Below are 23,811 nucleotides of genomic sequence, written 5' to 3'. Positions count from 1 at the left end.
CTCTCTCAGCTCCCCGGTAAACCAGGGAGCCAATTGAGATCTGCGCCGGGTCAGAGGCCGCAAAGGCACGACTCGGTCCAATGCTGCGGCAGCGGCCGTCTCCCAGGCCGCCGCCAGATTGTCAACCGAATCGTGAACTAGGTCCTCAGGATATGGCCCAAGCTCCGTCAGGAACCTCTCCGGGTCCATCAGGCGCCTGTATACGGGCAGTCCTTGACTTACAACAGTTCGTTCGGTGACCGTTCAGAGTTACAACAGCACGAAAAAAAAGTGGCTTACGACCAATGGTGGGATTCAAATAGGGGAACAACCGGTTCTCTGTGTGGATGCCGCTTCTGGAAGTCCGTTCTGGGCCTGGGCAACAAAAAATGAGCTCCCGGTTCTGCCGAAGTGGTGGGAACCGGCTGAATCATTTCTCTCTATATATATCTATATCTATACCTATACCTATACCTATATCTATCTGTCTGTCTATCTATCTATCTATCCATCCATCCATCCATCCATCCATCCATCCATCCATCCATCCATCGTCCGTCCGTCCATCCATCCATCCATCCATCCAGTGGTGGGATTCAAATAGGGGAACAACTGGTTCTCTGTGTGGATGCCGCTTCTGGAAGTCGTTCTGGGCCTGGGCAACAAAAAATGAGCTCCCGGTTCTGCCAAAGTGGTGCGAACTGGCTGAATCCCACTACTGCTTTTTCACACTTATGACTGCTGCGGCCTCCCCATGGTCACATGATCGAAATACAGAGGCTTGGCAACTGGCGTGTATTTGGGACGGTTGCCACGTTCCAGGTTATGCGATCCCCTTTTGGGAGCTTCTGACAAGCCAGATTCACGTCACAACCGTGTTACTAACTTCACCACTGCAGTGATTCGCTTAGCAACCGTGGCAAGCAAGGTCGTAAAACGGATCAAGGCTCACATAACAACTGTTTTGCTTAGCGACAGAAATTCGGGGCCCGACTGTGGTCATAAGGCAAGGACTACCTGTATGCATTTATGTTACATAGCCACAGGGCAGGGGTAGGCAACCTCGGCTCTTTTATGACTGGTGGACTTCAACTCCCAGAATTCCTGAGCCAGCATGGCTCACCTTGGAAGCCTCTCCCTTTCCCCTCAGCATGGCTGGCTCAGGAATTCTGGGAGTTGAAGTCCATGAGTCATAAAAGAGCCGAGGTTGCCTACCCCTGCCATAAGGGAAAACAGGCTGGTATAATTGTGAAAAGCCCCGGGTGAGAAACCAAGAGACGCCGAGTTCCAATCTTGCCTGAGATTCAGCTTTCTGGGCAATCCTGGGCCAGAACCTCTCCCTGGCCCCCCAGGAAGGAGGAGAGAAGGGCAAACCACCTCCAAAAATCTTGCCAAGGGAACTTCTCCAGGTCTTCTCCAGGAAGTCTCCAGGAGTCAAGACAGGCTTGAACCCAACCCAAATCCTCAAGAGGGAATGCAACGTATCTCAGAACCTTCTCTTTTCAAACAGAACAGTCGCTCCCATGAGCAACTAAGGGTTGCCCACACTCATTGCTCATATACATAACGGTGAGGAACACTTACATTGAGAACTACACATTGTGAACTGGTTATATTGTGCTGCCTGCTTGCTGGGTTGCTACCACACACCACTTTCCTCACATCAATGTTGGCTACCAGGTAGCCAGTCCATGAGAATTAGCGGCCCTGGCTATGGATTTCCAGGTTATTTATTTGGGTTTACGTCCCGCCTTTCCACTTAGCTGGAGAATCTGAAGAGGCTGACGGAGTAACACCTCAAGGACATTTGCTGAGGGTCCCCAACCTACAACCTCAGAGATTAGAAGGGGGGGGTGCATGGTCCAGATTGCAGACCTCTGAAACCCTCCAGCCCTGGGGTCCTGTGCTCCCCCCCTCCCTCATTTAAAAAATTCCAGAAACAAAACTTACGAAAATAAAAAAAGCATTCTGAGTTCACCATTTAATCCGGCTTCCCCAAAGTTACTTTACGCATCAGAATGGGTGGACAGCGGTCTTAAATGGTTCCTTGTACCCCCCACACAATCATTTCTGGGCTCCCTTTAAGACATTTCCAGCTAAGAACAACTTTATGAATTCCAAAAACTGGTCTTTTTATGTAGCCAAAAAGAAAAAAAAAGAAAAGACCTGGTTTTAAAACGAGGCATCCTGAAGAACGGATGTTAAAAGGGGAAGAAAGGAACAGAATGAGAACAGCCAGAAAGAAGGAAGCAAGGAAATTAAAACGGTGTTTCTTTCTGTGACAAAATGGAGGGGATTTTCTCACACACACACACACCCCAAATACACATCCACGTGTGCACGTATTCTGCGAGATGATGATGAAGAAGAAGTAAGGAGCAAAAAGGGCCTTTGTTCACAAGGCCTGGAGCCGGTCTCTGCCTTTCTGGATCCGTCTCCACCTCCTCCTCCGACGGGGAGGATGATTCACCAACCAAAAAGGTTACGGTCCTTCTAAGCGCCTGGAGAAAAGCTTAACATTTAATAAGCTAAATTGATTTTTAAAAGGTACCAATTACGGCTTGCCTGAAATGAAATCTCTGCCCCCTGAATCCCTTTTCCAACTCTTTTCCAAGAACCTCTTAAAAGCTCGGCTGCTGAGCAGAAACGGCTCCCGTATTTTGGGCCCGGCCTGCCCGGCCTTCGGGTGGCCGAGGGGGTGGACCCCGTCGCCCTCTGGGAAAGCGAAGGAAGCCATCTTGACATTCTCCCCCTCCCCCAGCACGAAACACCCCTCCCCCTCCCCAACTTTCCCTAAATTTTCCTCAACAGACCGGAAACGATGCGTTTTTGGAGTGTTTCATTCCTGGAGAAATTGCAATGCGCGTAAACATATAAACACCCCTGGGGTCTCAGGTTATACAGGTAGTCCTTGACTTACGACCACAACTGAGCCCAAAATTTCCACTGCTAAGCATTTAAGTGAATTTTGCTCAATTTTAGGACTTTTTTTTGCCACCGTTGTTGTGAATCACTGCAGTTGTTGGGTGAATCCGGCTTCCCCATTGACTTTGACGGCCAGAAGGTCGCAAAAGGGGATCACGTGACACACACACACCCCAGGACACGCTGCGACCGTCGTAAATACATGCAGGTTGCCAAGCGGCTGAATTCTGATCACGTGACTGTGGGGGAGGCTGCAACGGTCGTTTAAGCGTGAAAAATGGTCCTAAGTCGCTTTTTTCAACGCCGTTGCAACTTCTGACGGTCACTAAACAAACGGTTGTAAATTGAGGGCTACCCGTAAACCATACCACAAATAATGAATATGTTTGGCCTTCAGCAAAGGCAGAGGCTGGCTATTATTATTATTATTATTAGGCCAGAGTTCCCCAACGGCTTTGCGGACCGACCAGGGGGGCAGGGGGGGATGGTGGGCAAGTGGTGGGCAAGCGTGCCCACACAGCTCCAGTTGTGAGAATGGTGGGCACGCACACCTGCCATTTAGAATAGAATAGAGCTGGAAGGGACCTTGGAGGTCTGCTAGTCCAGCCCCCCGCTCAAGCAGGAGGACCTATACCGTCTCAGACAAGTGACTGTCTAGTCCAGTGGTGGCGAACCTATGGCACGGGTGGCAGAGGTGGCACTCGGAGCCCTCTCTGTGGGCACACATGCCATCGCCCCAGCCTTGCCTCCGCCCGCGACCCCCTCCTCACCAGCAGCCCCCCTGGAGGAGAGTCACCCCCGAGCGTGGCCCACGCGGAGCAGCGCAGCCAAGGACACGGCAGCCAGGCAGCGTAGACAAGACTCTGCCCTCACGCCCCATCGCGCACAGTTGATGCTGCGGGGTGCGGGCAGAGGGTGTAGCCACCGTGGTGCTGCTGGGCTACCTGGGCGATCTGCGGCCGGCCCTGGAGGCGGGCCCTGGAGGTGAGTGGCCCAGGGTGGGATGGAGCAGGGGTGGGCCAGGGGGTGGAGCAAGGGTGGGGCCAGTTTTTGGATACTCGGTCTCTAAAAGGTTCGCCATCACTGGTCTAGTCTCTTTTCTTAAAAACCTCCAGTGATGGAGCACCCACAATTTCTGGTGGCAAGCTGTTCCACTGGTTGATTGTCCTCACTGTCAGGAAGTTTCTCCTCAATTCCAGGTTGCTTCTCTTCTTTGATCAGTTTCCAACCTTTGTTTCTCTCCTGCCCTCTGGTGCTTTGGAGAATAATTTGACCCCCTCTTCTTTGTGGCAGCCCCTCCAATACTGGAATGCTGCTATCATGTCTCCCCTATTTCTTCTTTTCCTTAGTCCTCAACTTACAACCACTGATCTAGTGACCATTCAAAGTTGAAACGGCACTGAAATAAATGGATTATGACCTTTTTTCACCACTGAGACCACTGCAGCCCCCCCCCCACAATCCCCTGATCAAAATCCAGAGGCCACTGACTCGTATTTATGACGGTCGCAGCGTTCCGAGGTCAGGGGATCCCCTTTTGTGACTTTCGGACAAGCAAAGTCAGCGGGGAAGCCAGAGTCGCTTAACGACCGTGTCACTTACCTAACAACCGTAGTGATTCACTTAACAACTGTGGCGAGAAAGGTCGCAAAACGGGGCAAGGCTCACTTAACAACGGTCCTGCTTAGCAATGGAAATGTTGGGCTCAATTTTGGCTGTAAGTCGAGGGTTACTTGTATAAGCTCTGCCTCTTACAAACACACCCTACGCTTGGACGACTCTCCACACGGCTCCCATTTCACGCTTCCTGAATTGAAATAGACACAACTGGCCTTTCAAAATTCAAAATTCTCCACCAAACACGTGGGCAGGAAAATCCGATTTATTTATTTTTCATTTTCTTCTGGGGAAAAAGAACTTCTGCAAAGGTTTTCCTAAGTCAAGACTCCCCTCTCTGGGGTGAGACTAACTTTGAAATATATCCTAAATACAAAATGTTCTGTTTCAGCTCTTATCCTCTTGTGTTGTCTGTCTTTTCTGCTTTGTTATTGCCTTGGAATGAATTACAAAACAGCTTACACATTCCTTAAAAAGGAGTGATAAATAAATCATATACTTTTTCTAGCAAACTACAAAAATAAATGCCCTTTTCTTTCCCTTAAGTGAAATAATGAAAATAATGTCAACTCCAAACAAAGTTACTTAAACATTCATCTTATGGCTTCATACTTAACATCTCCACAGCATGTAAAATGTTTGTGTTAGAGGAACAACTAACAGGTTTTTGTTTTTGAAGATAAATGGTTTGATTTTTTTTCTTTTACTTTACTACCATTATCAAACTGAAAATGGCAATATAGCTATGTAAAATGATAAATTGCAACAGAAAGACCGATGCAGGCAAGTATTAAAAAATGGATGTTGAGAAAAGCCATTTTAATTTTTTTTTTGTTTGAAAAGTCTATTAACTAAGCAACAGCATGACATATCCTCAATGCATGTTATTTATCCTAAAATTTACTGGTTTGCATTTATGGGATGGATGGATGTCGTTAGATTTATATACCAGACATACATCACTCCTTAGATCAGTGGTTCTCAACCTTTTTAATGCCGCGACCCCAACCGGTCGTAAGTCAAGGACTAAACCAGTCGTAAGTCGAGGACTAAACCGGTCGTAAGTCGAGGACTACCCAACCGGTCGTAAGTCGAGGACTTTCCCTGCCCGGGAGCACCGTGCATGCGTGGTTCCGCCCCCTGCGCCGGCCGAGGCGTAGCTGGCAAGCGGCAGAGACGGAGCAGGCCGACCACCAGCTGGCCCAGCCCAAGGGAGGTAAGGCACCCGCCGGAAAAGGGGGAAAAATGGCGGACAAAAAAAATGGACAAAAAAAATGGCAGACAGCCTTGCTTGGCGACTCCCGTGAAATGGTCGATTGACCCCAAATGGGGTCCCGACCCACAGGTTGAGAACCACTGCCTTAGATAAATGTTATCTTCTATCTGAGTTGAAAATAAATGCAGCTGGGTAAAATGTAGGGTCTTTTCACTTATTAATGCTGATGGATACCAGGGTAGTTTAAATGCACATTTGAAAATATGAAGGCTTGGTTGAGAAATCTAACTAATTCAGGCTGATATGCAGGCAGATTTTCTGGCCACGAGCTAAAACTGACTCCAGGGCCGGGTCCCCATGCCTCGTGGAGAACTCTTGGTTTGATAAGTGCATAATGTATACGACTGTCTCTCTAGCATGCGCAGAAGTCCTAAAGCCTAAAGTCTTTATGCTGATTGAACTTTTTAATTAAATATCCATTCTGCGTTTACTTAGAATACTGCGGGCAATAAAAGTACAGGTAGTCCTCTTTTAGTGACTGTTTGCAATTACGACATTGATGAAAAAGTAACTTTACAAACAATTCTTGCATTTATGATCAGGTGCGTAAAGACAAAGGAAAGCTGAAGTAAAATCATAAGCACAGTCAGTTTCACTTAGTGACTGCTTCACTTAACAACTGAGTTGCCAGTCCTAATTGTGGCTGTTAAATGAGGGCTGCCTGTATATGGATGGCTGATCTGACAAGCCACACATCAAGCAGCAGCTGGTGCATCCTGTGGGTGCACAATAATTGTGGGTGCACAATTAAAATAGCCCATACAGTTCATTGTTTGGAAATTCAACACAACCCTGGCAACACCCCCCCCCCCGTGCTTCGGCCGTCAGCTCAAGAGGTGGCCATCCTCACGTGAAAACAACCCACCTCAACTTGTCTGCGGGCTCATCTAACCAACATTCGTTCACAGCTTCTGGACAGGTAGTCCTCAACTTACAGCCACTTGCTTAGTGACTGTCCTAAGCAACAGTGGCACTGAAAAAAGTGATTTATGACTGTTTTTCCCCCTTGCGACTGTTGCAGGATCCCTGTGGACAAGCGATCAGAATCTGGACACTTGGCCACCGACTCGTATTTACGACGGCTGCAGCGTCCCAGGGTCAACCGGTCGACTTTTGCGACCTTCGGACAAGCCAAGTCAATCCCAGATTCGCTTAACAACCATGTTACTAACTTAACAACTGCAGCGATTCATTTAACGCAGTGTTTCTCAACCTTGACAATTTTAAGGCATGTGGACTTCAACTCCCAGAATTCCACAGCCAGCATTGCTGGCTGTGGAATTCTGGGAGTTGAAGTCCACATGCCTTAAAATTGTCAAGGTTGAGAAACACTGATTTAACGACTACGGCAAGAAAGGTTGTAAAATGGGACAAAACTCACTTAGCAACCGTCTTGCTTAGCAAGGGAAATTTTGGGCTCAATTGTGGTCGTAAGTCGAGAACTCCCTGTATTTACCAAACTAGGTCAATTGTTACTGTTTGATTACTGCAAACTCACATATCAGGGCTAGTCGCTGGCCATTCCCCAAGGGACGAGGGAAGGTCTGGAATAGTAAGGGCTCCCGGTGTTTGGAAGCCCGTGAACTGCACCCCTTTCGAGCACCAGGAAAAAGTGAGGGAGGAAAAAACCGCAACAGCCCCCAAAGAGCAGGAAAAGAAGGAGAAAAACATATATATTTGACCTGGCGACTTGCTTTAGGCCCTGGTAGGCCAGGCCGAGCTCTCCGTCTTCATTCAGGTACCCCCAATCCTCAGTCTTGCTAGAAAGAAAGGAGGGGGCAGAGGGACGGAGGAGGAAGACAGACAGCGAAGAGAAAAAGCGAGAGTCAGATGCAGATCAAAGGGAGACGGGAGGAGGAGGAGGAGGAGGAGGCCTCGGTCGCAAGCAGGATGGCCCATTCACAAACCTGTAAGCCGGACCCACAACCGATGCTGCGACATGCCGTGTTTTGCTCCCAGGGCTCACCTGTGGGGGCCCAGGACAACGTCCCGCAGACAACTCACTGCAATCAACTCGCCGTGGGACAAGGCAATGCTGCGTTAATGGTTTCATTCAGTTCCTTTCATTATTGGTAAACGCGTTTTCGTTGACGTTACTGTAACTTTTGCATTTCTGGATCGACTTTCTTTATGTTCCCATTGTTGGCCACAGTTCCATCAACATTAATTTTACTTTTGTATTGGTTGAATTGTCCCGCGGCGAGTTGTCCCAGGGTAGGGGTAGGCAACCTTGGCTCTTTTATGACTGGTGGACTTCAACTCCCAGAATTCCTGAGCCAGCCATGCTGAGGGGAAAGGGAGAGGTTTCTAAGCTGAGCCACGCTGGCTCAGGAATTCTGGGAGTTGAAGTCCACCAGTCATAAAGCGGCCTAGGCCTAGGCCAGGGGTAGGCAACCTTGGTTCTTTTGTGACTGGTGGACTTCAACTCCCAGAATTCCTGAGCCAGCCATGCTGAGGGGAAAGGGAGAGTTTCCAAGCTGAGCCACGCTGGCTCAGGAATTCTGGGAGTTGAAGTCCACGAGTCATAAAAGAGCCGAGGTTGCCTACCCCTGGCCTAGGCCTAGGCCGCTTTCTGACTCGTGGACTTCAACTCCCAGAATTCCTGAGCCAGCCATGCTGAGGGGAAAGGGAGAGTTTCCAAGCTGAGCCAGCNGTGGACTTCAACTCCCAGAATTCCTGAGCCAGCATGGGGGAACTATGGCCGCTTTATGACTCGTGGACTTCAACTCCCAGAATTCCTGAGCCAGCCTGGCTCAGCTTGGAAACCTCTCCCTTTCCCCTCAGCATGGCTGGCTCAGGAATTCTGGGAGTTGAAGTCCACAAGTCATAAAAGAGCCCAGGTGGCCTACCCCTGTCCCAGGGCAAGTGGGCAGCAGGGAGCTGGTTGTGGCGAGCTGCCCCGTCCCACACCTGTGGATGAGTGTGCTTACATTTGAGAACAGGTCTGGGGAACGGTGGCCCTTTTACGACCTGTGGACTTCAACTCCCAGAGTTCCATGCTTGCTGGCTCAGGGATTCTGGGAGTTGAAGGCCACAAGTCATAAAAGGGCCATTGTTCCCCACCCCTGTTTTGGAACCACCAGATAAACTTTCTGTAGCGAAGGAAGATCAAAGGAAAGCGAAGCGAAGACCCCCGCGAGGGAAACGCTCACTCAAAGCACCATCAAAGCATTTGGAGATAGAATCGACCCAATAAACATGACTGGAGAATGCTTGAAGTCAGTTCCTGGGCTCCCTGCCAGCAGATTGCAAGGGAAAGGCCGAAGAAAGGTCTTATATACCTCGACAGTCACCCTGAAGTGGCCAGATAATAGAAAGATAAGGGGGTCATTTAATCGCCCGGTGTCATTTGGTCCTGCTTTGATAAGCTATTCAATTTGATAAGCTTTGATAACTTTTCAAAAAGCCAGTGCTAGGATAAGCTGTTTATGGTTTGCTCAATTATTCAATCAATCGTTTATGTGTGGTGTCAAAAGTTTGGTATTTATTTGCAGTCTGCTGACTTTCTGTTGACCGTTTGTTCTCCGGGATCCCCCCTCTTCCCGTTAAGTTACGCATCTACCCTTTAATTCTATCAAAGAATTCCACATACAGCTACACAACTGGTCCTCGCTTAATAACCGGTTGCTGTTCGAAGTTAGGATGGACCTCTGCAGAGCTACTTACGGCCCGTTTTTGAAGATCCGATGGCTGTACATTCTCTGCAATCACAACTTCTGCATTTTGAGCGTTTGCAACTGGCTCAGGTGTGTCAGCTGTTTGTAGCATCCCATGGTCACGTAATTGCAATTCTGGGCCTGCTTTTTTTTTTTTTTTAAACTGGTTTTTACTTCTGGGTTCTGCCAAAAAATGCCCACTGGAGAAAATGGGTTTTCTTAATAACTATGGCTTTCACTCACTGACTGTGGTTTAACAACTGCAGCGTTTGCTTAACAATCATTGCAACAAAAAAAAAAAAGTCACCAAAGCGGGTGCAGTCACTTGGTGACCTGTTTAATGACCCTCGTGATTTATGATTGTAATTCCAGTCATAAGTTGAGGGCTACCTGTGTACTGTGCTTACTAAAGGCGGAATGCTGTTTTTCCAGGCATCTTTGAATTACACGGTGACAGCGGGCGAGACCTACCTTGAAGAGCTGAATTCGAATAAGGGCTCCTGGTTATTTTCAAAGGCCTTCACAATGGCCCAATGTGCGTGGGTCCATCAAAACACTGATGTGGTCCCAGCCAGCCAACCATGGTTTGCATGATCAACATAACCCAGATTGAGTAACTGCAATGTAGGAGATCTGTGATATGATCTTTGGATTTTGCAAAACAAAGAAGAATTGACGAATAGGACCTCAGGTTACAGGCCTCACATGTGACACTTTAATTCAGGGGTCTTCCAACTTGGCCCTTTGAGGACTTGTGGACTTCAACTCCCAGAATTCCTCAGCCAGGCACGCGTGCCTGGCTGAGGAATTCTGGGAGTTGAAGTCCACAAGTCCTCAAAGGGCCAAGTTGGAAGACCCCTGCTTTAATTCATTCTAAGTGGGAGAGAAATTCCCCACTACTCTAAAATACAGTCGTAGAAAAAGTTTCGGGTTTTTCAATAAATGTACATCCTTCACAGCCAGAAAGCTCGACTGCAGAAGACGTTAAACAGACACAGTTCACCTTGAGGGCAAATGCTCACAGCTACAAACTGATGGTCCAGCAAGCCCTCTCTGCAGTGGGAGCTCAAGGCTTTGCCAGTTGGATCTAGTGGTGAGGGCACCAGGCTGAAAAGCAGGAGGATCATGAGTTATGTGACCTCACTGCTAAGTGGTGGCAATTCTGGCAGTCCCTGTTGCCGTCGTAACCTGAGGACTTTGTGGGTTGTTAAGTGAGGACCTCACGTGACCACGAATTGGGAAAAGGAGGGAGTCCTAGGAAGCACGTCGGCCACAGGAATTGGTGAATAGATTCATTCAATCTCAGGTTTAGTATGCCACCATTTAAGAAGTATCGTGGTTCTGAATATGTGGGGGGAACGAGGTCAGTTTGAAAAGACCGGTGATTCTGATGGGATTGTCATATTGCCTAGATTCAGCACTTGGGAATCCAGAAGTGAATAGGAGCCAGCCATGTGCTGCAGCTGCCAAAAAAGCTAACACAGTGCTAGGCTGCATTAACAGAGGGAGAGAATCAAGATCACATGAAGTATTAATACCACTTTACAAGGCCTTGGTAAGGCCACACATGGAATACGGCATCCAGTTTTGGTCACCACGATGTAAAAAAGATGCTGAGACTCTAGAAAGAGTGCAGAGAAGAGCAACAAAGAGGATCAGGGGACTGGAGGCTAAAACATATAAGGAACGGTGGCTGGAATTGGGTATGTCTAGTTTCATGAAGAGAAGGACGAGGGGGGACAGGATAGCAGTGTTCCAGTATCTGAGGGGCTGCCCCAAAGAAGCGGGAGTCAAGCTCTTCTCCAAAGCCCCTGAAGGCAGGACAAGAAGCAACGGATGGAAACTGATCAAGGAGAGAAGCAACCTAGAACTAAGGAGAAACTTCCTGACAGTTAGAACAATTAACCAGTGGAACCACCCGCCTCCAGAAGCGGTGAATGCTCCAACACTGGAAGTTTTTAAGAAGAGACTGGACAGCCATTTGCCTGAAATGGTATAGGGTTTCCTGTCTGAGGGGGGGGGTTGGACTAGACGACCTCCAAGGTCCCTTCCAACTTTATTATTATTATTATTATAGGGCTGTGAATGCGTTGCAAGTCAATGTGAGGGAAAACTCGCCCAAAAAAATGTTTGCAGAGTTGACCAAGATAACGGTAGCACAGGGACAAATATGTGAGCCAGAAGGGGAGAGAATTATAGGCCAACAAAAGAAAAATCAATGTACAAGGGAATAACTAACATTCACGGGGAAGAAATGGCGAGGGAGAACTTTAGCTATTGATTTGCTTTGTTCCCGTATTTTACAAGGTTGATACCCCAAACAACAATCAAAAGAATACGAACTGAAGCTTCCCCACTGAAAGTAGTAAAACACAGGAAAAGGTTCCAGGTTTAGTTCTTTTCAAGGTTCTAGGTAAGATCCTTGCTCCAGAAACAGCTATCTTTCACTGTCACTGATGTTGATGAGAGAGAGGGAGAAATCTAGTGGTTCAGGCACTAGCCTAGTTCAGAACTGAAGAAGCTTCTTGGATGAAAAGCAAAATGTCTTCAAGGGAAAAAAACAAGAAAATCCAGTTGTCTTTTGAAAAGCACCTTAATAATAATAATAATAATAATAATAATAATAATAATAATAATAATAATAATAATAATAATAATAATGCCTATCCCAGGTCCTGGGAAAGGACTCGATAGGTAGACAAAATGCCAAATCCAGTCTGAACATCTGGCTGACTGTGCGATGATCCATAATAATAATAATAATAGTAAAGTTGGAAGGGACCTTGGAGGTCATCTAGTCCAACCCCCTGCTCAGGCAGGAAACCCTATATCCTTTAGTACACTTAAGTTTGTAAACTTTTCTCCACAATGAGATTTAAAAAGAATTCTATTCCTCTTACTATTTACTGTAGGATGGTTGCTAGACACTGCAAAAAAAGTTCTCCAGAAGTTCCTCACAACACAAGAAGATTACGATATGAAGACACATCTTCATGAAATATTATACGTCCACAAACAGGCACACCACAGACCGCCCAGTGTAGAGGGGATGTTTTTACAAGCAGAAGTATAGCAGTACTCTCATTGTTGATTATCTGCTCTGGTGACCCTCCTTCCAATTAATTTGAATACTTTAAATGAATTTAAGGAGGCCCCAATTCCTAATTTGTTCTGGTCTTTCATAATGGGTGGGTCAAGACAGCTTACCGATTCGTTTCACACATTCCGTGGTAGGCCTCGATGGCATCTTCTGGGTCCATATGCTTGTCACTATTGGGCCAGCTGGTTTGCGTGCTCAGGCTTGATTCCTTAAAAAAAAGTCAAAAAATCAGTATCTTGCCTCATAAGTTATTGCTGTTTTTGATAACGTTGGTTGTGCACGCACTCCTTTGGGTTTGCAAGCACATTTACAATAGCCACCAAACAAAATGAAAGCCAACAGAAAGCTGACAGAAAAAGCCCAAGTAATACAACCTAAAGGGAGTTAGCGAGAAAGAGACAGAGAGACTGGCGATAGATAAAAAAAATCCCAAACCTCTATTTCATTTATGCTGGTTTAATTTTCTCTAAACCAGTGTTTCTCAACCTTGACCATTTTAAGGCATGTGGACTTCAACTCCCAGAATTCCACAGCCAGCAACGCTGGCTGTGGAATTCTGGGAGTTGAAGTCCACATGCCTTAAAATGGTCAAGGTTGAGAAACACTGCTCTAAATAATCCTGCATTTTAAAGACAGCAGTGAAGATTCTCTGTCTGTGGAAATATCCCGAATAATTCATTTCACAAAATTACTGCTCCCAAATTTAGGAGCAGGAATGTAGGATACTAACGTAAAATCAAGAGGGTTTGCCAGCTTATAAGGAGCAGAAATTGGGTGGAAGAACAGCGCTGGGATCTAAGGGTGAAGGTCTCCCTGTCCGGTCGTGTCCAACTCCAGAGGCAGCGCGCACCCGTTTTTTGGCCAAGGGAGTCCAAAGACATTTTCCGTGGTCATGTGACCAGCAGGGCTATACACCAAAGGCGCCCGGAATGTTGTTACTATTGGTACCTATTTATCTACTCGCAACTGCATGCCTTCGACCTGCAAGGTGGGCTGGAGCTGAGGCAAGGAGCGGGAGCTCACCCCATCAAGCGGTGTTTGGGTCTCTAACCTTGGCCGTCGGCTTTCCAGCTGACAAGCTCAGCATCTTTAACCACGTAGCCCAGTGATGGCGAACCTTTTAGAGCAGTGGTTCTCAACCTTTTTAATGCCGTGACCCCAACTGGTCGTAGGTTGAGGACTAAACCGGTCGTAAGTCGAGGACTAAACCGGTCGTAAGTCGAGGACTACCCAACCGGTCGTAAGTCGAGGACTTTCCCTGCCCGGGAGCGCCGTGCATGCGTGGTTCCGCCCCCTGCGCCGGCCGAGGCGTAGCTGGCAAGCGGCAGAGACAGAGCAGGCTGACCACCAGCTGGCCCAGCCCAAGGGAGGTAAGGCACCCGCCGGAAAAGGGGGAAAAAATGGCGGACAGCCTTGTTTGGCGACCCCTGTGAAATGGTCGATCGACCCCAAATGGGGTCCCGACCCACAGGTTGAGAACCACTGTTTTAGAGACCGAGTGCCCAAACTGCAACCCAAAACCCACTTATGCATCGTCGAGTGCCGGGTGGGTGTGGCCCATTGGGTGGGCGTGGCCCATTGGGTGGGCGTGGCTGCGGTGGTAACGGCAGACTGGGTGGGACTAAAAAGTTCAATCCATCAATTCCAACTTTGCAAGATCTTTTTTTTCCCCGCGAGAAGTTGAAATTGACTGATTGATTGAACCCTTTTTTTTTTTTGCACACGGCGGCGGAGGCCTAAAGCGAAAAGGTTTTATAAAACCCAGCTGAAGGCCTAGGACTGGGGCGACGGCACGCGTGCCCACAGAGAGGGCTCTGAGTGCCGCCTCTGGCACCCGTGCCATGGGTTCGCCCCCACTGACGTAGCCACTGCACCCCCTTCTAGGAGGGCTTAAAACCGAAAGCGAAATGGGGAGAGTTATAAAATTCATCACAGTGCTGGAGGAAATGTACCAGGTATAGCCCAAGTCATTCTCAGACATTCGTCTTTGTATTAGTTCAACCGTTGCAGATAGAGAAAAGTGGCACTTGGCAGAATTTTACTCATGTACTTTATATTGCTTCCTCCTCTATTCTATTTAAAAATAATAATAATACTAACGCTGAGATGCAACCCTAAAGTAGAAATTCTGTGGTTCTGTAAAGTAATCCAAATATTAATTCTTCACATCCATCACAATTCTGACACTCTCCCAGAGCTAGCAAAAAGCTTTATAGAAAATGAGAAATGTCAGGTCAAATATTGTGGAAGACTGCGCTTCTTATGATTCAGGAGAAGGATTAACTTTGATATTGCCTTATGACAGGGGTAGGCAACCTTGGCTCTTTTATGACTCGTGGACTTCAACTCCCAGAATTCCTGAGCCAGCACAGCTGGCTCAGGAATTCTGGGAGTTGAAGTCCACGAGTCATAAAAGAGCCAAGGTTGCCTACCCCTGCCTTAGGATAAGCAAATCAATTAACATCCAATTCATTTTAGTTACTGCATTAGCCATTTTTTTCAATTAACACAATTGCTAACATATTTACATATCGATCTCCACCCACCTCACTATCCAAAGGGACCCTGGACTTTGAACCCATCTTGCTCTGATATTTGCACAGCAGTTAATAACTTAAACAATAACTTATTTAAACTTATTATTTATAATAATAACTTTATTATTTATATGCATAAATGCCCTTTTAAAAATACAAATTAATTTGGCTTTATTCTCTGGCCCCTGCATTTCCCCGATTAAGGCTTTTGAATCAACATTTTCCCAATGCAAGTTCTTTGAAATATGAATCATTTTTACTGGTGCTTGCACTTAGTGATGGTGGTAACTGAAACTGGTTGGTTAATAAAATGCCAGGTTTTCGCCTGTGGAAATTTCTTTGCCTTTCACTTCGGTTTATTTATGTTTTGCAGTGCCATCGTTTTTTTAAAATCGTACTGTCAACATGCCCATCATTTGATCAGCTGGAGAAAGCTCTTTAGAACAGAAGGGAAAATTTTCCCAAGGGAATGCAAGGAGGAAGATTATGAACCCAAGGCTCTCCAAACTTGGCCACTTTAGGACTTGTGGACTTCAACTCTCAGAAGTCTCCAGCCAACCTGGTTGCTGAGGAATTCTGGGAGTTGAAGTCCACAAGTCTTAAAGTGGCCAAGTTTGGAGAATAAACTAAGCTTTTCTTGCACCTGGTCAACCTTCTGAGGAAACCAACTGAGTCTTGAGTGAAATCTTTTGACCACCCAAACTTCCATCACGAAACAGAAATAGAAACACCCTAGCACAGCTCTACCTTGGGCTCTGTTAGGGGTTTTATATGGGGTATTTTAGAGCAGGCTTTTTATTCAATATTTATTGTGATTTTTATTATCGCCTGTTCACCGCCCTGAGTCCCGTAAGGGAGATAGGGCGGTATATAAATTTAAATAATAAATAAATAAATACCTCCAAAGCGGCTAATTCCTTCCTCCTGAACCAACCTGGTACTCTACATTTCTAGACCAGACCCAAGTCTTGGCCAAGACTGGCCCAAGATTCCTCCGTTCGTCGCATGGATTTCCAGGCCTTCCAGCTTCCTTGTCACAGAATCGTAATGGGCCATTTAAATCCCAGGGGCCAAGCCACTGCTCAAGGCAGGAGTCAAAATTAAGCATCCCTGATAAACTTGTCATCTGCTAACTCATAGTTTGTGACATGGTTATCTCAATATTGCAGGCAAACTATTCCAATGTTGATTCAATGCTACGTCAACAGCTTTGTCTGCTGAGAACCCACTGAAGGCCCCATCAAGACCAGGGGAAGGCTGGGAATGAGACGCCCTCCAAGGCTCTTCCCCAAACCTTAAACAAAGCAGCCTTTACTTCCACGCTAGATCCCAACTTGGAGCAAGAACGCTCCATCTGCTCTGTGGCCTGCAGCTCAAGGTGGACAATCTCCGGGCACGTTCTCAAGACCCAGAAGGAAAGCAAGTAGCATGTCACTCCTTTATCTGCCAAAGCTGAACTGAATTTAATTTCCATATTGGAAGGCCATTATTTTGGAGCCAGATGTTTTCATCACTGTTTTTGATCTGCCGCATTTCCTCCGCAAAGCTGCGTTTTCCAAAAGGCAACTGGATTTTCTTGGGTTTTTCTCCTTGAAAACATTTCGGTTCTCGTCCAAGAAGCTTCTTCAGTTCTAACTGAGTCGTGGGGAAAAGGAGGATCCAGTCAGTTAGAACTAAGGAAGCTTCTTGGACGAGAAGCAAAACATTTTCAAAGAAAAAAAACCAAGAAAGTCCAGTGGCCTTTTGAAAAAAGCACTTTGGGGATAACCATAATATGGATGATTGAGAATCTCTGTAAACATTTCCTCTGCGTGTCAAAAGTTGCACCAGCTTCCAGATTTAAAATTAGAAGTTTCCCTCTTTCTTTCTCTCTGTCTCTTTTTCTCTCTCTCAGTTAATGCTTTTTTTAAAAAAAAAAAGTTGATGAACAATCAGCTTCTAAACAACCCTGACTTTGTGATTTTAGCAAAACAACGTGCAGGACAGCGGCTAACCCGGTGAACAGAGCACATGCAGAGAGAGAGGGAGGGAGGGGTCGGCTGCTCCCGCTTCCTCTTCCATTACCCTATTTCTGCCTGCGCCTTTTTGCTGGGCTGCCCTCAGGATCTGGGTCCGGAGCGCGAGGACCTCTTCCTTCCGTACTTCCAGCTCTTCGCTCGCTGACTTGAGCTGGTTCAGGAGGAGGTGGTAGGTGTCGTGAACGTCGTGGGAAGAGTGGTTTTGGACCACGCCATCCACAACAGCCTTCCTGAGTTCGTTGAGGTCATTTTTCAGCTTCTTGTTCTCAGATTCTAACTCTTGCCTCTATTAAAAAGGATATTTGAAAAGTGATTCCCCATTCCGTACATTTTTATAATGAATGGCGGGCGGGTGTGTTTAAGTTGTTTTAAAAAAAAACACACAAAAACCGGTCAACTAGATGCAGAGAGCTGGATGATAAAACTCAGACAGATGGGGGGGGGGACATTTAAATTAATGTTTCAGTTCTCTTGGAGATGCCATCTGGTGAAACAAAGCAGGTGGTGAGAATATACAAACCACATCAAATGCAAGAGACAGACTCATCTCCCAAGTGGGCTTGTCTGCTGCTGTTTTCAGTGGACAATAACGACGACAACAACAACCCAACAGTCAGAAGAATGCACTGATGCTTACCACCAGAAAGTGCAAAAAAAGGGCAAAAATTTGAGCTCTTAAAAGACACCATTGTTTGCACTTGAACAGAGGCAGAAGGAAAACTTTTGAGTTTTAGTCTTTCCTTAATACTTGAGAAATTGCTCTCAACGGTTTGGCCCTCAAGGGATTAATTTTTTTTTCCAGTACAGAGGAAAACTCACTTAATTTACTCTGCCCTTGTTTGGGGGAAAGGGAGATCCGGATGTGCCAGAAATCAAAAGGGAAAACCCGCAACAGATTTCATGGCTGATTGATTTTACATCACAGCTTGTTAAGGACACTATAAAAGAAGCTGCAAAGAAGAGAAAGAAAAGGATCCAGGACGATTCCATCGACTGAAAATTGAGCTTGTTCTGTTCTTCCTTTCTTTGAATTACTTCCATCCCAGCTGTTATGATGAGGATCTAAATTAAAAACTGATCCCCTAGCTTCTTTTTCTCCTTATTCCTTTAGTACAACATTTTTAAGGCATAAGACTTGTGGTGGAAGCCTTCTAGGTTGAAAGCGACCTTGCAGAGGTCTTCTAGTCTAACCTCCTGCTCAAGCAGGAAACCCTATACCATTTCAATCAATCAATCAATCAATCAATCAATCAATCAATCAATCAATCAATCAATCAATCAAAATAGGACTGGAAGGGACCTTGCAGAGGTCTTCTAGTCTAACCTCCTGCTCAAGCAGGAAACCCTATACCATTTCAATCAATCAACCAACCAATCAATCAAAATAGGGCTGGAAGGGACCTTGGAAGTCTTCTAGTCCAACCCCCTGCTCAAGCAGGAAACCCTATATTTCAGACAAATGGTTGTCCAGTCTCTTCTTAAAAACTTCCAGTGTTGAAGCACCCACAACTTCTGGTGGCAAGCTGTTCCACTGGTTAATTGTCCTCTCTGTTAGGAAGTTTCTCCTTAATTCCAGGTTGCTTCTTTTATTGATTAGTTTCTGTCCATTGTTGTTGCCTTCTGGTGCTTTGGAGAATCATTTGACCCCCTCCTCTTCTTTGGGGCAGCCCCTTAAATACTGGAAGACTGCTGTCATGTCCCCCCTAGTCCTCCTTTTCTCTAGACTGGCCATACCGAAATCCTGCAACCGTTCTTATGTTTTAGTCTCCAGGCCTTTAATCATCTTGGTAGCTCTTCTCTGCACTGTCTCAACATCTTTTTTGTAGTGTGGTGACCAAAACTGAATGCAGTAATTGGTTAAAGTGCTTCTCAGTAAATGACACTTCATTATCACGTGTGCTCTGGAGGATTGTGTAAGACCCATGAAACCCCTGGTGATCACGAATCTTTTTTTGTTTTTGCTGCAGAAGTATTTCATCTAGTCTTCCAAAAATGTAATACTGTCTAAATACGCTTTGCCAATTAAGTTTTGTCTTCTACGATCACCAAAATTCTGTGCAAAACTTAGCTTCTTTCACAAAATTTGATTTCCCAAGAGCCTCGTTTTTCTAGTTTGTCCATTTAGCAATATCCGAAATGGACGTGTCTCTCTGATTTCTGTAAAGGAATTGAGTAGAGGTAATCCTCGAGTTGAAACTGGGATCGGAATGTCTATTGTCCATTGTTGCAGTCATAAATCAAGTCGTACCCAATTTTACAACAATTTTTATGGGGGTGGTTAAGTGAATTAAGCATTTGTTATGTGAACCCAGCTTCCCCAATGGACGTTCTTTTGCTGGAAACTGATGACATGATTGCAAGATGATCTAGGTCAGGGGTGGGCAACCTTGGCCCTTTTAGGACTGGTGGACTTCAACTCCCAGAATTCCTGAGCCGGTCAAGCTGAGGGGAAAGGGAGAGGTTTCCAGGCTGAGCCAGGCTGGCTCAGGAATTCTGGGAGTTGAAGTCCACGAGTCATGAGGGGGGGGCATAGTTCCTCCATGCTGGCTCAGGAATTCTGGGAGTTGAAGTCTGCGAGTCATAAAAGGGCCAGGTTTGAAGACCCCTACCCTAGGCCTAGAGCAGTGGTTCTCAACCTTTTTAATGCCGCAACCCCCAACCGGTCGTAAGTCGAGGACTAAACCGGTCGTAAGTCGAGGACTACCCAACTGGTCGTAAGTCGAGGACTTTCCCTGCCCGGGAGCGCCGCGCATGCGTGGTTCCGCCCCCTGCGCCGGCCGAGGCATAGCTGGCAAGCGGCAGAGACGGAGCAGGCCGACCACCAGCTGGCCCAGCCCAAGGGAGGTAAGGCACCCGCCGGAAAAGGGGAAAAAAATGGCGGACAGCCTTGCTTGGCGACCCTCGTGAAATGGTCGATCGACCCCAAATGGGGTTGCGACCCATAGGTTGAGAACCGCTGGCCTAGAGTCTAGACCAGGGGTAGGCAACGTGGGCTCTTTTATGACTCGTGGACTTCAACTCCCAGAATTCCTGAGCCAGCATGGCTCAGCTTGGAAACCTCTCCCTTTCCCCTCAGCATGGCTGGCTCAGGAATTCTGGGAGTTGAAGTCCACCAGTCATAAAAGAGCCAAGGTTGACTACCTCTGCTCTAACTGGTTGTAAATGCAAGTGACTTGACAAGTGCCTGAGTTGCAATCACATGACCACAGGGATGGTGCAACCGTTGTACGTGAGCGAGTACATGGGTCATAAGTCACTTTTTCCAAAGCCACCCTAACTTTGAACGGTTGTTAATCAAATAGTCACAAGTCCAGGATTACCAGTATTCTAAAATCAAGCTTCTGCTTCACTCCACACCTCTTCATGTGTGTTCAAGGTGCCAATCTTCTCCTTTGGGTTGATTTCTGATCTCATGCTCATTCTTTGCCCATTAATTCCAGAAGCAGAACACACTATTGACAATATTTTCCAGTTTTAGTGCTTTTGGTACCTGGTGACTGCCTGGACAAGTCCCTGCAGTGTCCTTGGCAATATATCAGAAAGTGGTTTGTTATTGCCTCTTTCCTAGGGCTGAGAGAGGGGTCCTGGCCCAAGGTCAGCCATCTGGCTTTTATGCCCAAGGCGGGACTAGAACTCACAGTCTCCCACTTTCTAATTGGTTGCTTTATTCGCTGCGCCAAATGGGCTCCCGCTTTCAAGACAGAAACTTCCCATTCTTACTTGCGTGGAAAAGCAGGGGGGATCCAAGTGCAGGAAGAGGAGGCTATTGATAATAATAGTAAAGTTGGAAGGGACCTTGGAGGTCATCTAGTCCAACCCCCTGCTCAGGCAGGAAACCCTATACCATTTCAGACAAATGGCTGTCCAGTCTCTTCTTAAAGACTTCCAGTGTTGGAGCATTCACCGCTTCTGGAGGCAGGTGGTTCCACTGGTTAATTGTTCTGACTGTCAGGAAGTTTCTCCTTAGTTCTAGGTTGCTTCTCTCCTTGATTAGTTTCCATCCGTTGCTTCTTCTCCTTCCTTCAGGCGCCTTGGAGAATAGCTTGACTCCCTCTTCTTTGGGGCAGCCCCTGAGATATTGGAAGACTGCTATCACGTCCTCCCTTGTCCTTCTCTTCCTTAAACTAGACATTCCCTCCTAAACATTTATTGTTTCTAAAGGAAGCAATTTACCAATGACCTCTAACCCACGATCTTGACTTTTCCTCAAAGAAAAAAAATTACTTTCAAATTCCAAGCACCTCTGCATTAATCATGAGCGTAATATTTTTCTTTTAGAGAAAAGTTCAACATGTAATCATTTCTCTGAAAACTGTTGATGCCAGTAAAAAAAATTAAATAAGAAGAAACAGCAAATTCTATTTACGCCTTTGTCCTTAGGGAATTTTGCACACAAAATGGAAACATCCCTAGGTGATAACTTAGGAAATGGACTATAATACTGTCAATTTTCTGCATTCTGGGTCTTCCAGAGGCCCTGAGATTAGGATTACAAGAATTGAGAACGGTCCCCAATACATTTGGAGGGCACAAAGTTGGGAAAGGTTTGTACCTGTCTTGTTTTGATGTCTAGTGGTTAAAGCATCAGAACAGGAGTCTGAGTTCTAATCTCACTTTAGATGTGAAAGCCGGCTGGGTGACTTTGGGCCAATCGCCAGGAGACGGTGAGTTCTAGTCCCAACTTAGGCATTAAACCCCAGCTGGGTGACTTTGAGCCAGTCACTCCCTCTCAACCCAACTCGCCTCACAGGGTTGTTGTTATGGAGAAAACTGGAAGAAGAGGGTGTATTGGATATGTTTGCTGACTTATTTATAAAAATAATAAAAGCGCAATACAAATAAATAAATAAATAAATAAATAAATAAATAATAATAATCTTCAAACTGGGGTACAAATTATCCCTTACCCAAAGTAGTAGTAGTAGTAGTAGTAGTAGTAGTAGTAGTAGTAGTAGTAGTAGTAGTAATAATAATAATAATAATAATAATAATAATAATAATAATAATAATAATAATAATAATAATAATAATTACTAGGAACTGCTTCCATCCTGCTACGAGATCTGTAACACCATCAAACCTCCACATCTGCCTATCCCAGGTCCTGGGTAAGGACTCGATAGGTAGACAAAAAGGCCAAATCCAGTCTGAACATCTGGCTGACTGTGCAATGATCCATAATAATAATAATAAAGTTGGAAGGGACCTTGGAGGTCATCTAGTCCAACCCCCTGCTCAGGCAGGAAACTCTAGACCATTTCAGACAAATGGGTGTCCAGTTTGGGATCAGACTACTGATCTCTCTACAGCCTCCTTTTGAGATTTCAGCTGCAAAGTTATTCATTTGCACAGGTATTCAACCCTCTAGCTTATAAACTACAACTCAGAAGAATATTAGTTGTTAAGATAAATATTCCCGGTTTTGGTAATAAGGGAGGTTGAATTATTGTGACTGCCTCCTGAGTCAAAAGACTGAGTCTTTAATAGATTAGTGTTAATGTTTTTATTCGTGATTCCCAGTTCCATAGGAAGATTAAATTTATTGTAGATTTTTAATTCCCATTCCATACTGGAGAATCCTACCGTGCTCCAAATTGGTAGATTGTAAATCAGAAATAAACCCTAGAATTAAATGCTCTGCAGATACTCAGATTTCTTTACTCAAAGTAATTTTGGCAATGGCTGGATTCAACCTTGGCTCAGAAGAGATATACGTGCCTAATTTATTAATTACTTAGTCCTAATTAATTCCTTTAGGTCTTCTTATGCGATGTCGCAACAGTCATTTCTATGGGCATGGTTAGTATTCAGCAGTAACATTTCTTAAGAAGAAGAACAGTAGGAAATTGACAGTCAAGGAGAACATGCTCTTCTGGCTGAATACAACAGATAAGAGTGACTTTTCTGTTTTATACTTTCTTTCAAGGTCTCTATAACAAGGTGGAACAACTCTAAGATCCAATTAAACTATTATTTTTTTCCAAGCCAATTTGGTATCCTTCCTATCATTTAGTCAAATTCTGAGTTACTGAGTGCGCAGAATAACATGGAATCCTATGCCTCAGTTGTGCCCTAAAATAATGGAATAGAGATCTTGGACCCATCCCCATAAATTTTTCCTCCAGTATCCAACAGAACAAAAAAAAAACCACACACACCCAAAAAGAAAAAATCCTTTTCAAACTCCAAACAGCAACAAGTTTTCTATACATTCAGATATTATGCTGCGTTTGGTGCTAAAACTGGTATGATGAGTTTCTTTACTGTTCTTTTTACCAATTCTAAGTATCTTATCAAGGAGAGATTCAACCTAAGAAATAAGGAGAAACTTCCTGACTGTGAGGACAATCAACCAGTGGGACAGAGGTTGCCTCCAGACGCTGTGGGTGCTCCATCACTGGAGGTTTTTAAGAAGAGACTGGACAGTTATCTAAATTGGTATATGTTCTCCTGCTTCAGCAGGGGGCTGGACTAGAAGACCTCCAAGGTCCCTTCCGACTCTGTTATTCTGTTATTCCAGCTTGGTCTCTAATTTTGCAAGCTTTTTTATTTCCTTACATAATAATATCATCCAAGGAAAAGATCCTTCTACATGCATGCATCCATCCTGATTCCACTCTCTAGCCCAGGGGTAGGCAACTTTGGCCCTTTTATGACTGGTGGACTTCAACTCCCAGAATTCCTGAGCCAGCCACGCTGAGGG

The 23,811-nt window shown here is 45.7% G+C and overlaps 1 protein-coding gene across 1 annotated transcript in view; it reads right to left on the bottom strand.

Moving 5' to 3' along the window:
• The window catches only part of MYO5B (myosin VB), a 177,996-nt gene that overhangs the window by 20,812 nt on the left and 133,373 nt on the right, over nt 1-23,811 (bottom strand). Inside the window, exon 25 of the mRNA XM_029283377.1 lies at nt 12,661-12,761. Coding sequence (XP_029139210.1) covers nt 12,661-12,761 — 101 coding nt within the window. The remainder of the gene's footprint in view (nt 1-12,660; nt 12,762-23,811) is intronic.

The sequence above is a fragment of the Protobothrops mucrosquamatus genome, unplaced genomic scaffold (genome assembly GCF_001527695.2).
Source record: "Protobothrops mucrosquamatus isolate PMUCROS unplaced genomic scaffold, P.Mucros_1.0 scaffold70, whole genome shotgun sequence".
Lineage (NCBI taxonomy): Eukaryota > Metazoa > Chordata > Lepidosauria > Squamata > Viperidae > Protobothrops > Protobothrops mucrosquamatus.
Note: the sequence above shows the minus strand (reverse complement) of the source record. Positions and strands in the feature narration are given on the sequence as shown.